Genomic DNA, 14,465 nt, shown 5'->3' on the forward strand with positions numbered 1-14,465 from the left:
GAAAAACTGTGCCTCCCACTCCCAACATTGCTGTGGTTGCTCTGGCCTCCGGTGAACCAAGTCGATTTCGGCCTCCCCATCTGCTTCGCCGCTCCTGTCGTACCCAGCGTTTGCCAGGTGAATGGATCCTTCTGGGCTGCTGGGTCAGGGGGGTTGGACCGCATGTACTGCGCCGCCAGCCGCCTGTTGGCCAAGACCTCATCCTGGGCATCTTGGAAGGTCAACTTGGGCCTCGCAAACAGCCGCTGTTGTAGGCGCTTGTCACGTAGGCTGTACACACGCTGGTCGCGCAGCCTCTCATCCAGGTTGCTGAACTTGCACAGGTGTGCGGCCTCTCACAAGGCTGTGATGAATTCCAATGCCGACTTGCCCGGCCGTTGAAACCACATTTTGAACTGGCCCCGCCAGGCCAGCTCAGACATTTGTGGCCAGAAGTGAGCATTCAGCTCACTTGCTATCGGGGTTGGCGGAAACAGGCTGATGGCCAAATCGTAGGTTGCGGGGCCACTCATGCAGAGCAGGGCCGCCGCTTTCCAGCTGTCTTTTGTGATCCGGTTGGCCTGGAGGAACCCCTCGACCTGCCCCAGGTGTAAGGCCAATTGTTTGGGGTGGCGGATGTCGAATTCGCGGATTTGGCCAATCTGTGCCATTCTGCTGCATCCGGTTCAGGAGTCCTGCTTCAGAGGTGACAGCTAGCATGGTGACTAGTCGGTCGTTGATGGGGGGGAAAGATGCCTCTTTCCTCCAGCAAGCGATGCTGTCCCCGAGTGAATTCAGCTCTGAGGTGAAGCAGGATCCCACCTTCGTCGCCACTATTGTGTAATGGGTTCTGGAACGCAGGAAAGACACCAGGCCCATGAGTACAGCATAGAGGCTCTTTATTGGTGGTAGAAACTGTACTGAGAAAATAGGGGTTACCTGTACCTTTATATACCTGGCCAGGTACGCCCTCAGCCAATCAGTTTAAACCTTAGTTTCCTGCCAAAACTAACTGGCTACAGCAGTTTCGGTACAGTGCCACCTGGTGGTATCAGCTATGCCGCGGCTTACTGTATCTCTTAAACCCCCATACATAACAATGTGGGTATAACCAAAGGACCAGCAAGGAGACAATTCCCATGGAGGGTCTCCTTATAAGAAGAAAATGGAAGATTGTCTACTTGTTGATGGCTGCTCCTTTCAAAGAGACTGCAGGATAGTGATTATCTTTGGTTCTGAGAGACAAAGGGAAGCCATCTGTGGCAGAGTCTATTTAAGGATATTGGGTTTGCAAACTTAACTTTCTAGTAACTTTTGGAAATTACCTATCTCAGAGCTTATAGACATCTTCAAAAATACAAGTTTGCAAATCAAAGTGCACCTAGTAACTTTACCTTCATTCTAGAACAAAGGAAAATGTAATGATAAGTTTAAGAATTGAAAGACTATAAAATAAATGACAAAATCTAATTTTTAATTCAAGAAAATTATGAATAAATTAAGAGACCAGACAAATTTGGAATATTAAGAATTTTGCCATAAGACTTTAGAAATAATAAATACCTTCCTCGTGAGAACTAAATTACTTTGTCTACCCTAAATAAATCATAAGAGAAAATCAAGATTTTATGATTCCAGAAATTGGATACTAGAGGGGACTAAAGATTCCAGGCATAAAAAAAGAGAGAGAGAGGCTTTGCTTTTTGCCTTTGGTCAGCATAGCAACAAAATGACAAAAATGATATGACAGCTGAAATGCTCCAGGAGATATATGAAGAATGGGGACAAGAAATAGCAGCTGTAATGTCAGCAATGTTCTCTGCATCTATGGATAGACTATGCCCAAAAGATATTTTAAAAAATGACTGATGTGCAAAAAGGAATTATCTTAGAGGATCTAGAGGATAAACAGTTTAATGTTTCCCAGGTAAGGAAATATGACTAGATGAGCTAATTCTACTTTTAAGGATACACTAATAGAATCTTGCAAATCTGATAATACAAATCTCCTGCTGTTTTTTTACAACCTTTTACTAGGCACTCCCTTGTCATACCCAAGGTCATCCCCACATATCATTGCATTGAAACAAGCTTTATCAATAGTGATTGGTCTATATGTGCCAAATGAGGGGAAAAAGCAACTTTTTTGAGTATCTTATGGACCAACTCTTGCCTTTTTCATATGAAAATTGGCTTATGCTGGGGGATTGGAATGGAGTGACTTCACCACTTTGGAACAGAACATTTATTAAAGGGATCAAACCATCTTAAGGCAAACTACCAAAGTCATTTTTTGAAATGATGGATAATTTAATGCTAATAGACTCATGGAAGCTTAAAAATGGCTCTGCAAGAGAATATACCTTTTTCTCAGAAAGACACAAATCCTTCTCAAGGATCGATGTGAATCTATGAATCTCTAAAAACGTAGCAAATAGAATTTTTAAAGTTGACATTTTACCTAATTTTTTTTTCTGAACATAACCCAGTTGTATTGGTCTTTAGAAAAAAGAGTTTGAGTTATAGATGAAGATTAAATTAATCTATTTTACAAAAGGAGACAATTGTAACGGACTCTAAAAAGAAATTACACTAATATTTTGAGAACAATTTGGGTAAAGGGACAGATCTAATAACTACTTGAGAGGCTAGTAAGGAGGTTATGAGGGGTTATTTTATACAATACAATCAGAGAAGAAATTTTTTTTTAGAAAAGACCCAAAAGATACTCAATGCAATTAGACAGAAAATAATTGATCTACAAAAGTCACCTACGGATTCTAAAATTTTGCACCAAATTAAGTTACTACGTCAATAACTGTCTATGTTGACAGTCCAGGAACTAGAAACAAAATTGAGTTATGTGAACAAAGACATTTTGAGTTTGCAAATAAACCAGGGAGATGGTTGGCATATAGATTAAGAAAGTAGAGGGAAAAGGGAATGATTGAAAAAATTGTGAAGGTAATAAAGTAATAGGACACAGGAGTTAGATAGGTCAAAAATAAGTGAATATTTGCCCCTGGCCCAGATGGACTTACAAGTCAATATTATAAATGTTTTGAAGATGAACTTCTTCACCATTAGAGGATGTAAAGAATGTTATATTCCATTCCATTCCATTATATTATACCCCCAATATGGACAGAAACTAATATTGTGTTACTTCTGAAGGAGGGTCAGGATGCCACAATGATAAAGAATTACAGACCGATCTCATTATTAAATAAGGATAATAAACTATTTGCTGCAATTTTGGCAGAAAGAGTAAAAAAAGGCAAGATGACAAAATAAAAGGTATTAATGTTAAGAAGGAAGTTTATAAATTGAAGGCCTTTGCTGATGATTTGGTGTTATTTCTGCAAGACCCAAAAAATAATATAGGACGCTTGATGAGGAAACTAAACTATTGCTAAGCACATTGATTTGTGCTTAGATTGTAAGCCACCCTGAGTCTTCGGAGATGGGCGGGATATAAATGGGATTAAAAAAAATGAGTTTGGGTTCTTGGCCGCTTTCAAAATTAATAAGCAGAAAACATCAAAGTTGATTAAGAATATGACTGCACAGGATGGTGATATACTAACTAAAAAGTGCACTTTTGGGGTTGAGAAAAAGGTGAAATATTTGGGGGTTACATTAACAAACTCAAACACAAACTTGTTCAAAGATAATTATGTGCCTCTCTGGAATGGCATCAAAAAAGATTTATTAAGATGGGTCAGATTGCATTTATCATTACTGGGTAGAATTTCTGTGATTAAGATGAATGTTTTACCAAAGATGCTCTTCCTGTTTCAAACATTACCACTACTTGCAACTGATACTCCATTTAAACAATGGCACAGGGATATCTCTAAGTTTATATGGCAGGGGAAAAAATGAGAATTAGATACAAATTATTGCAAGATGCTAAGGAAAGAGGGGGTTTGGGCTTACCAAATTTGAAACTGTATTTCGATGCTTTTTCTTTGGTTTGGCTAAAAGAATAGGTGAACCTTCAGAATAAGACGTTACTAGATCTAGAAAGCCATAAATTAAGGTTTGGTTGGCATGGTTACTTGTGGTATGATAAATGTTGATTTTAATAACCATTTTTCTAGGCATGCCATTTTGAAAGTTTGGAATAAACTTTCAACAATATGCCACTTTGGGTTTCCCCACAAGAAGCCTTTTTTAAAAAAGAGATGGTGATGAAGCCAAATTAATGGACATACGGTAAAATAATATTTCTTAATCTGGTGAGCCTACCCTCAAATCCAAGGAGGAGCTAGAATCATGTTTGCCATTGGTTTGCATATATGAAATTGAAAGAAAGATTTAAGTTAGATAAAAAAATCATGGGTTTAATTTTGTTAAAAATGAACTGGAAACCCTGTTGTGCAGTAGTGATGAACATATTATTACTAAAGTTTATAAAATGTTATTGAATTTAAATCTGGAAAATGAACAAGCAAAACATTGTGTGATTCAGAGGGCAAGGAATTTTGGGTACAATATAATGCTTGAACAATGGGAAAATATGTGGAATAAAGGATTAAAATTTACAATAATAATAATAATAATAATAATAATAATAATAATAATAATAATAATAAGAAGAAGAAGAAGAAGAAGAAGAAGAAGAAGAAGAAGAAGAAGAAGAAGAAGAAGAAGAAGAAGAAGAAGAAGAAGAAGAAGAAGAAGAAGAAGAAGAAGAAGTTGGAAGGGACCTTGGAGGTCATCTAGTCCAACCCCCTACTAAGGCAGGAAACCCTATACCATTTCAGACAAATGGCTGTCCAGTCTCTTCTTAAAGACTTCCAGTGTTGGAGCATTCACCACTTCTGGAGGCAGGTTGTTCCACTGGTTATTTGTTCTAACTGTCAGGAAGTTTCTCCTTAGTTCTAGGTTGCTTCTCTCCTTGATTAGTTTCCATCCATTGCTTCTTGTCCTGCTTTCAAGTGCTTTGGAGAATAGCTTGGCTCCCTCTTCTTTGTGGCAGCCCGACATACTGGAACACTGCTATCATGTCACCCCTCACCCTTCTCTTAAATTAAATTATAATTTAAAAGAAAATTTTTATAAGATGATGTACCATTGGTACATGACACCAGACAAGTTATCAAAAATGTATAAAGGTATTTCAAATGAATGTTGGAAATGTAAAGATAAAGAATGGACTTTTTACCATTTATGGTCAAAGTGTATAAAGCAAGAAAATATTGGAGTAGGATTCAAATGTTAACACAGAAAATTCTCAAAGTGAATATAGAAAGAAAACTATACACTTTTCTCTTGGGGCTAATGGACAAAGACCAAAAAATATGGAACTTTGATGTTATATATGCCAGGGCTTTTCAACCAGTGGTATGGGTACCACCTGTGGTACATTGTGGTATGCGGCCATCCTAAAAAGTGGTAGTGGGGGAGGGGAATGAGCTGAACCGGTGGCAGCACCACACAAGCCTGAGCGAGAGACAGCTGGAGCTGCAGGACTGTCAGGGCTCAGCGGAAGCACCAGGATCACTGCCGCTTTCAAGCTGATTGGCGCTTCTTCGGGGCTGTCAGGGCTCAGTGGAAGCGCCAGGATCAGCGCCAAACTCCAACTGGAACTCGGCGCTGATCCTGGCAGTTCTGCTGAGTCCAGAAGAAGCACAGATCATCTGGAAAGCAGCACTGATCCCAGCGTGTCTGCTGAGCCCAGAAGTGCTGATCAGCTAGAATGTTGCAGCATCTCCAGGGACTTCTGATTTACATTCAGATGCTTGGCAACTGATTCATTTTTATGACAGGTACAGTGTCCCAGGGTCATGTGAAGTGACCAAAACCTGCTGCAACCACCCAGCAGATGGGGGAAGGATAAAAACCAAACTCCCCCCCACCCCACCCCCACTGCCAATCCTCAACAGAAATGCTCACAACAATGAAATCCTTGGACAGGATGAAGAGCGCTCCGGGCAGGCAGGCAGGTGTCTTGCTCGGCTGTGGCTTGGGGGGCACTTTTTTCAGTGCCATTTTAACTTTGAATAGTCACTAAGTGAACTGTTATAAGTCGAGGACTACCTGTACTTTATCACTTTTTTCCTTTTTTTTGGTCATCAAGTTTTTGATACCTTGCTAGGCTACTGGTGGTACTCGGATGTTGCCATATCCTAAAAGTGGTACAATGGCTGAAAAGGTTGAAAAGGCCTGTTCTAGACTTTGTGCTCGAGATGGAAAAAAATAAAATTTTGATTTTGGGTCTTACCAATTAGATAGACTTGATGTTATCAAAATGGCTAGCTTATATTATTTGTATTAAAAGTAAAAAGTAAAAAGTAAAAAGTTGAGATTTGAGGTATTCTACTTTTCTGCACCAAAAGAAGTCAGAAGTCAATGCCTTTTTTTCTCCCTTACCTCACTTCTCTATTCTCTTTCCCCCCATCTTTTCTGCTATTTACTTTTGTATTTCCATTATATCATATATTATAAACTAATAAAACTTTTAAAAAGGAAAAAAAGAAACAAGCTTTATCTGATGCTGAAAAATTAGAACGTAAGGATGAAATACTGAAAAATGAACAAAATGAATTATAAGATAGAGATGACAGTTAAAATAAAAGTCAGTGACCTGGACAATGACTAGACTTACAAAAGAGGTTTATTAAAGCCTTGAAAAATAATGGGAAAAGAATTTCTGATCAAACTTGGAAGCTTGGCAACTGTCATGTATTTATGATTGTTGCAGCACCAGGGGTCATATGATTATCTTTTGTGAACTTCTGACAAGAAAGTAAAAGGGGAAGGCTGATTCACTTAACAACTGTGTTGCTAACTTAACAACTACAGTGATTCACTTAACTGTGCCAAAAATATTGTAAAATGGGGTAAAATTCTCTTAACAACTATCTTACTTAGCAATGAAAATTTTGAGCTCAGTTATGATTGTAAGTTGAGGATTATCTGTAATCAAAAACTTTAGTTATTCTGAAATACAGATTAACTGTACAAAAATAAAATAGATAAGTTTGAAAATATCGGAAGATAATAAGAATATGACAGGAAAACTGTATAAATTAGCACAGATAGCATGTCCAGGTTTTATACGCAACTCATGTGAACACTTAAATGAGAAAGATATGCAATATATACTTCAAAACAATCTATTAAATCAATAATCTGCTATTAGATACATCATTTAATCATAATGCATAAATTAAAAATCAGCAAGTCAGACATGCAACAATTTTTTTTATTGTTCTAGACAGGTGTGTTCTCCTATATTTCTTTTCTTCTTTTTCCATCCTTAGTTTCCCTAGGTTATCTGAAGCAATTTTTTCTTTACCCATTTTACACTAAGTATATGGCATAGTTCAATTATGCTACATTTGCTCAGCTTTATACTTCTAGATCATGTGCAGACAAAAATGATTTTGGAATGTACTTCTTCAGCTAATGACAGCATGTACCAATGGGGTTGGGGTTCAGTTGGGAGAGGGCTGAAATGCTTATGCAAAGACATTTGCATCTGTTACCTACCATTTTTGCAGATGGGACAACACTGATCTGGTTCATATACAGGATCCACACAATCAGTCTGAGGACAAGCAGACACAGTGCACACTACTTCACCATTGGCTTCACAGTGACATTTCTCACAAGATGAAACCTAAAAATAAATCAAAGCACATTAATGTTAAGGTGCTGAAATGTAAGACTGCCTCAGCTGAATCTCTCAAGAAAGCAGAACTCCTGAAACTGGCATCATTTCAACAGGAACTTTCATTGAGAGTTAGTGAAAGCAAAGGAAGGCAGGCAGGATCTGAAAAGCCCGCACAAATTCACTAGGTTACACACCAAAGTTTAAAAACCCTCCCAAAGTTTAAAAACTCTCCCAAAGTTTAAAACCTCTCCAATAGGAGGCAATCCAGGGGTGTTAAAATGTTGTGAGAACTTGGGACAGAGACAATGATAAGAAGATCACAGGTATCTCTACCATGGTGAAGTGGAGCAGATAGCCTTGGGCAATTGCCTCCCCATTACATTCCCCAGAAAGATACATCAAAGCGAAGAGGAACTGAGTAAACAAAGCAAACTAAGCACAGTACAGTAAAGTAGAGCTCCAAAGGTTTCCCCTCCCCTCACGATGGCAGCATCCTGACAGAGATCTATAGGGACCTGACATGAAAATTCTTGATTTAACCCTCAAACTTTTTTTTCTGCTGGATCTTTGAGTTCCACCAAACTGAGAGAGATAGTGAATATAGTTGCAGAATGGGGGCTTAAGGGATACATTTAAACTAGGTATGTATATTTGGATTAATATTCTAGGTAGAATTATAATCATGCAAACTAAAAAAGATAAAAGGAGAAGGAAAATAGTTGCTGTGTAACTACATGTGATCCTTATTTAACAATTATTCATTCAGGGCTACCATTTGAAATTATGACAGAGCTGAATGTATGGTTCTTATTTATTTATTTATTTATTTATTTATTTATTTATTTATTTGAAAAAATGTCAAAATGCACAAATACAGAAAATTGAAAATAAATTAAGCCCTACTGCCCAAATGTAGAAGATAAATTAAAACCACAATTAAAATTAAACCCCTCAGACCAGACCGGATTGCTTAAATAGATATGTTTTTAGATCGCGTCGGAAGGAGCGAAGGTCGGGAGCCATCCGGAGCTCAACCGGTAAATGGTTCCATAGGTCAGGCGCGCCCACAGAGAACGCTCTCCCCCTGGGAGCCACCAAGCGGCATTCTCCGAACGGTGGCACCCTTAGGAGGCCCTCTCTGTGGGAGCGACCCATGCCATGTAGGGCTTTGAAAACCATTACAAGCACCTTGAATCTCACCCGGAGGATAACTGGGAGCCAATGCAGCTCACGGAGTAGAGGTGTAACATGGGAGTATCAGGAGGCTCCCAATACAACTCTCGCAGCTGCATTCTGTACCAGTTGGAGCCTCTGAGTGGTCCTCAAGGGCAGCCCCATGTATAGAGCATTGCAGTAATCTAAACGAGAGGTCACGAGTGCATGAGTGACTGTACGCAGGGCATCCTGGTCCAGATAGGGCCATAATTGTCGCACCAGGCGAACCTGGGCAAAGGCTCCCCTTGTCACAGCTATTATGTGGTCTTCCAAAGAAAGCTGTGAGTCTAGGAGGACTCCCAAGTTACGGGCCCTATCTACAAGGGGTAGTAACTTACCCCCTATAGAAAGAGATGGAATGTTCTGAATATGCCGAGATGCCGGTACGTAAAGCCACTCATTCTTGTCAGGGTTGAGTTGAAGCCTGTTCTTCCCCATCCAGACCCAAACTGCTTCCAGGCAACGGGACATCACATCGAGGGCATCACTGAGGTGGTTTGGGGTCGAAATAAAAAGCTGGGTATCATCAGCGTATTGATGATACCCAACTCCAAAACCATGAATGATCTCTCCCAGCGGTTTCATGTAGAAACTTATGACTTGTCCTCATACTTAACAATGGTTGCAGCAACACAGCAATCATGTGATCACAATCTGGGTGTGCAGCACCTGGTTTACAATAATGACATTGCAATTTATTTGTCAGAAGCATCACAATTAAAATAAGGCATAATATCTGCCATAAAATTTAAAATATAAAAACAACATTAAATATGTACAAATTAAACAGATCTTGTCTAGAAACTAACATTAATTGCATTCTGTTGTGTTGCCTTGAGGGCCTCAAATATAAATTGATTGGAGCACAAATGGCAGTTTTACATACATGTTGTTTACATGTCACCAGAATCACAAAGAGCAGAAGCAACTGGTGTAAGGACCCACTTCAATCTACATCTTAAGATGACAGAACTCTTGGAATTAGTTTCTTCCAACAGGAATCTTTATTAAGAGAAATTAACTGAAGGCATGCTAGGCTGAATCTGGGGAGTCCTCCCCACCATTCAATGTTTTAAAGTGTTCCCAAGCAATCCCCCCCAACCCGCAGTTCTTCCAGGTGATCCAAAGCAGCAGATTCTAGGTGTTTATTTCAGGAAAGATATTATCAGTCCGGCTCCCTTGGCACAATCATTCAATCCTTTTATTGTCCAGACTCCAAGTGTTGTATCTTTCCCCCTCCCCTTTTCCCTCCCTGTTGGTAAAGGGAAGAGCTTCAGAGAGGCATAGGATAAAAGGGAGATGGCTACATTGTTATGTTTAGGAGTGAATCAACAAAAGGTTACTTTGTAGTGAAAACAGGAAGTGAAAGTAATAAAAGTCCCCATGCATAACCCCTCCCCTTTTTTAGCATGACAGAATCCAGGAGACAGTAAGGGTTGGATTTTTAATCAGAGAAGATAGATAGAAATGAAATCTAACTGGATTCTGACAATTGGATAGCCCCATTTCTTCAAAGGGTCTCTGGATATTGTACCCTTCTACAGTCTATTTAATGATTTCCATTTTTTCCCAGCTTTCATCAGACCCAAGTGCCAGCTCCTCCATTGGTTCCATCCAGTGTTGATTCTTTGTAGCTTTCCATAGATCCATTCTGCTTTCAAATTCTTCAAAGTCTTCTGTTAACCTAAGGAAGCTTTTCCTGGATTTTATTCTCTACTAAGCTTGTTGCAAGAGGGACGCGGTGGCTCAGTGGGTTAGGACGCTGAGCTTGTCGATCAGAAGGTCGGCAGTTTGGCGGGTCGAATCCCGAGTGCCGCGTAACAGAGTGAGCGCCTGTTACTCGTCCCAGCTTCTGCCAACCTAGCAGTTCGAAAGCATGTAAAAATGCAAGTAGAAAAATAGGGACCACTACGGTGGGAAGGTAACAGCGTTCCGTGCGCCTTTGGCGTCTAGTCATGCCGGCCACATGACCACGGAGACGTCCTCGGACAAGCGCTGGCTCTTCGGCTTTGAAACGGAGATGAGCACCGGCCCCTAGAGTCGGAAACGACTAGCACACATGTGCGGGGGAACCTTTACCTTTACCTTTAAGCTTGTTGCAAGCCATGGAAAGGGTGTTGTCTAGATCAGAGGTCTCCAACCTTTTGAGAGGTTTTTCTGTGGACCAGAGAGGGCGTGGTTTCATGTACTGCATCGTGCAGGTGGGGCTTTGCTTGTTTGCATGGACTGATTTCTGGCATGCTGCGGCCCGGTGCCAGTCCACGGACTGGGGGTTGGGGACCCCTGGTCTAGATATTGATGATTTGAGTCTGTCTCTGTATGCTGCTGCTTCTCTGCAAACAGCAGGCAGGGCAATGCCAGCTAGGTCAGGGCTTTTCAACCAGTGGTACGGGTACCACCTGTGGTACATTGGCACCTGGCAGGTGGTACGGGACCATCCTAGAAAAGTGGTAGTGGGGGAGGGGAATGAGCTGAACCAACTGGAGCTTGGCGCTGATCCTGGCGCTTCTGCACCCAGAAGAAGCACCGATCAGCTGGAATGTTGCAGCATCTCCAAGGACTTGTGATTTACATTCTGCTTGGCAACTGATTCATATTTATGATGGTCACAGTGTCCAGGGTCATGTGAAATGACCAAAACCTGCTGCAACCACCCTCGCTGCCAATCCTCAACAGAAATGCTCACAACAATGAAAACCTTGGACAGGAGGAAGAGTGCCGCCCGGCAGGCAGGCAGGTATCTTGCTCAGCTGATACTTTTTCCAGTGCCATTGTAACTTCAAACAGTCACTAAGCGAACTGTTGTAAGTCGAGGACTACCTGTACTTCATCACTTTTTTCCTTTTTGGGGGGATCATCACGTTTTTGACACCTTGCTAGGCAATTGGTGGTACTCGGATGTTGCCATATCCTAAATGTGGTACAATGGGTGAAAAGGTTGAAAAGCCCTGGGCTAGGTGATAGATTCTATCTAGAGGGGTAGCTTTAAGGCATCTGGTAATAATTTTGCTAGCTTAATTCAGAGCAACATCTACTTTTCCAGCATATGCAGATTTATAGCAGACTGGGCAGGCATATTTGCCTGCTGAGTAGCAAAGAGCTAAAGCTTTGTCTTAAGGACTCTTGGTTTAGCACCTCAAATAGAGCTCATTAATTTCCTGGCAATGTTATTTCATCCACTGACCTTTGGTTTAGTGCTGGTACAGTACTGCTTATATGTAAGGGCCCTATCTAGAGTGACTTCTAAATATTTAGGCTGTGGCAATATTCCAATAACATCCCTCTTCATATAATTTGCAGCCTGCTTATTGCAAAAATGGAACCCACATACTTGAATTTTTGCTGCATTTGGTCTTAACTATCACAATAGTATTGTACTATCTCAATCATTGTTCAACCTCAGGAATGAAGGTTGTGTCCCAGGATAATGTTGTAGGTTCTAATCTGTGTCAGTCAGTCTAGGTTATTGAACCTTCTCAAATGATTTCCCTGTACAGCCATTGCTTGATCATCAACATACATATATGTGTTGCTACCTTCATGAAGTGGCTGATAATTGATGTAAATATTTTTTAGAAAAATGAGCACCCTTTTATATAGGTGCTCTCAGAGCACGTCATTTATTGATTGAACACTGCAGCCTGAAGGGGTACAACCCTGAACTGGTAGCATCCTAAGGGGCAAGTGAAAGTTGTTTTCCATTTGTCTCCCTCTTTAATTCTAATCCTGTAATACACCTCCCTTAAGTCCAGTTTCGTAAAGATTTTTCCTATTCGATAGATGTGCTAGCATGTCTTTCATGAGAGGGAGGGGGTATAGGTTACTCTCACTCACTGCATTCAGAGATCTATAGTTCATGCAGAGGCGAAGAGTCCTGTCCTTCTCAAAATAGCACGGGGGCTGTGGTCTTGGGCTTTGCCAGTTGGATAAAACCCCTTTCCAGGTTTTTATCTATGAACTTTTGCATCTCCTCTAGCTCCCGTGGGCTCATGGAATACAGTTTTGGCTTGCGTAATATTGCCCCTGGGAAGATTTCGATGGATTTCCATGGGTGAGTGGAAAGGCAATTTGTCAGATTTCTCCACACTGAATACTTCAGCTAGGTCCCGATATTTCTCTGGAATGTCCTGTAATTCTTTTTCCCCCATCGCTGCTGCACTTTTGAAGGGGCTTTCCCTAGTTTGGGGTTGAGTCGGAGTTCTTACTGCCTCTCCATCTGGGAATCTGAGTTCTCCCATCCTCCAGTCCACCTGCGGGTTTCACTTGGTTAGCCATGCCATGACCAGGATAAGGGGGCATTCCATGCCAGAGGTCACTACGAATATTATAGTCTTTACATGATTCCCTATGGTGAATTGGATAAGTAATGTGGCAAGAGTGGCTGGTGTCCCCCCTGCAATGGACCCATCTAATTGACTGAATGAGATCAGTTTCTTTAGCCTCCTCACCGGAATTTCTAAATTTCCCACTAAAGTGGGGTTTATGAGGCAACAGGTGCAGCCAGAGTCTATTAGTGCTCTGAATGCAACCCTCTACTAAAGCTTGTGACCAAAGTCAAAAATAACAAAAAAAAGCTTCTTTCAGGCTTCCGGTGGCGACGCGATGCCGAAGACAGCCATTTTCGGGCTGCCCGCTCCGCAGCTGTGTTTTTCCATCGTAAACAGCGCCGATCAGCTGTTTAGATGGATTTGAAGCCCCCTCCTTGGGAGAAGAGGAGGGGGTGAGGCCCCAGGTAGGGGTTGAGCTCTCCGGGGCCGCCTGAGCTGAGAGTTTGGGCGGCTGAAGGATTGAGCTCCCCCGAAGCCTGGGTTGCTCCAAGCTGCGCAGCGCCCCTGCTCCGGGATTTATGGAGCAGAGCCAGGCGTTAGCAACCACCCCTGCCAAAAGGAAATACTTTTGATTATCAAGATGCAGGCAGAGCGGTACAGGAGGTCAAGGTGATGTGGACTCTTATCTTTACTCTCTAGCTCAATGGATTTTATAGCTTTAAAGTGAAAGTGCGCAATAAGTGAAAGTGGGGGAAGATGGCGGCTAAAACTTCTAAAGCTCTTCGGAGTGCGGGGTCTTCCCTGGTGCAACAGACCTCATTGCAAGCTTTGCTTCCTCCTGCACCTCCTCCGGCATTGACGCTTAAGGATTTACAAGATGCTCTTGGAAAGCATTCACAATTGATGTCTGACATGATGGATGAAAAGCTGAAAAAGTTGGAGGAGAAACTGGAGAAGAAGATGGAAGAGAAGTTTAGAGCAATGAGGGTGGACATGTTGTCTATGATTGAATCTGTAGCTGAATGTGTGCAACAGCTGGATGAAAAAGTGAAGGATCTCAGTCAAAAGAACTCTATATTAGAAGCAAAGGTATCAGAAAATGAAAATATAAGGGATAAAATGGACGGAGAATTGAGCCTTGCTCAGTATCATCAGATGCAGTATGCTATTAGAATTAGGGGTTTAAAGGAGAACTGTAAAGAAGATTTAAAGCAGCTGATTTCTGAGGCTCTGGAAGGGGTATTGGGCCAGCCAGCATCTGAAATTGAGGGAAATATGGACAAAATTGTTCGTGTAAATTCATGGATTGCAAGACAAAGGAAGTTACCCAGAGATGTGGTGGTCTATTTTACAAAGAGAGTAATTAGAGATGAAGTTAT

At 41.3% G+C, this 14,465-nt stretch overlaps 1 protein-coding gene across 1 annotated transcript in view; it reads right to left on the reverse strand.

The window, feature by feature from the left end:
• The window catches only part of VWC2 (von Willebrand factor C domain containing 2), a 91,248-nt gene that overhangs the window by 41,894 nt on the left and 34,889 nt on the right, over positions 1-14,465 (reverse strand). The window contains exon 2 of the mRNA XM_081343635.1: positions 7,480-7,609. Coding sequence (XP_081199761.1) covers positions 7,480-7,609 — 130 coding nt within the window. The remainder of the gene's footprint in view (positions 1-7,479; positions 7,610-14,465) is intronic.

This window comes from Vipera berus, assembly GCF_964194415.1.
Source record: "Vipera berus genome assembly, chromosome: Z".
NCBI classification, from domain to species: domain Eukaryota; kingdom Metazoa; phylum Chordata; class Lepidosauria; order Squamata; family Viperidae; genus Vipera; species Vipera berus.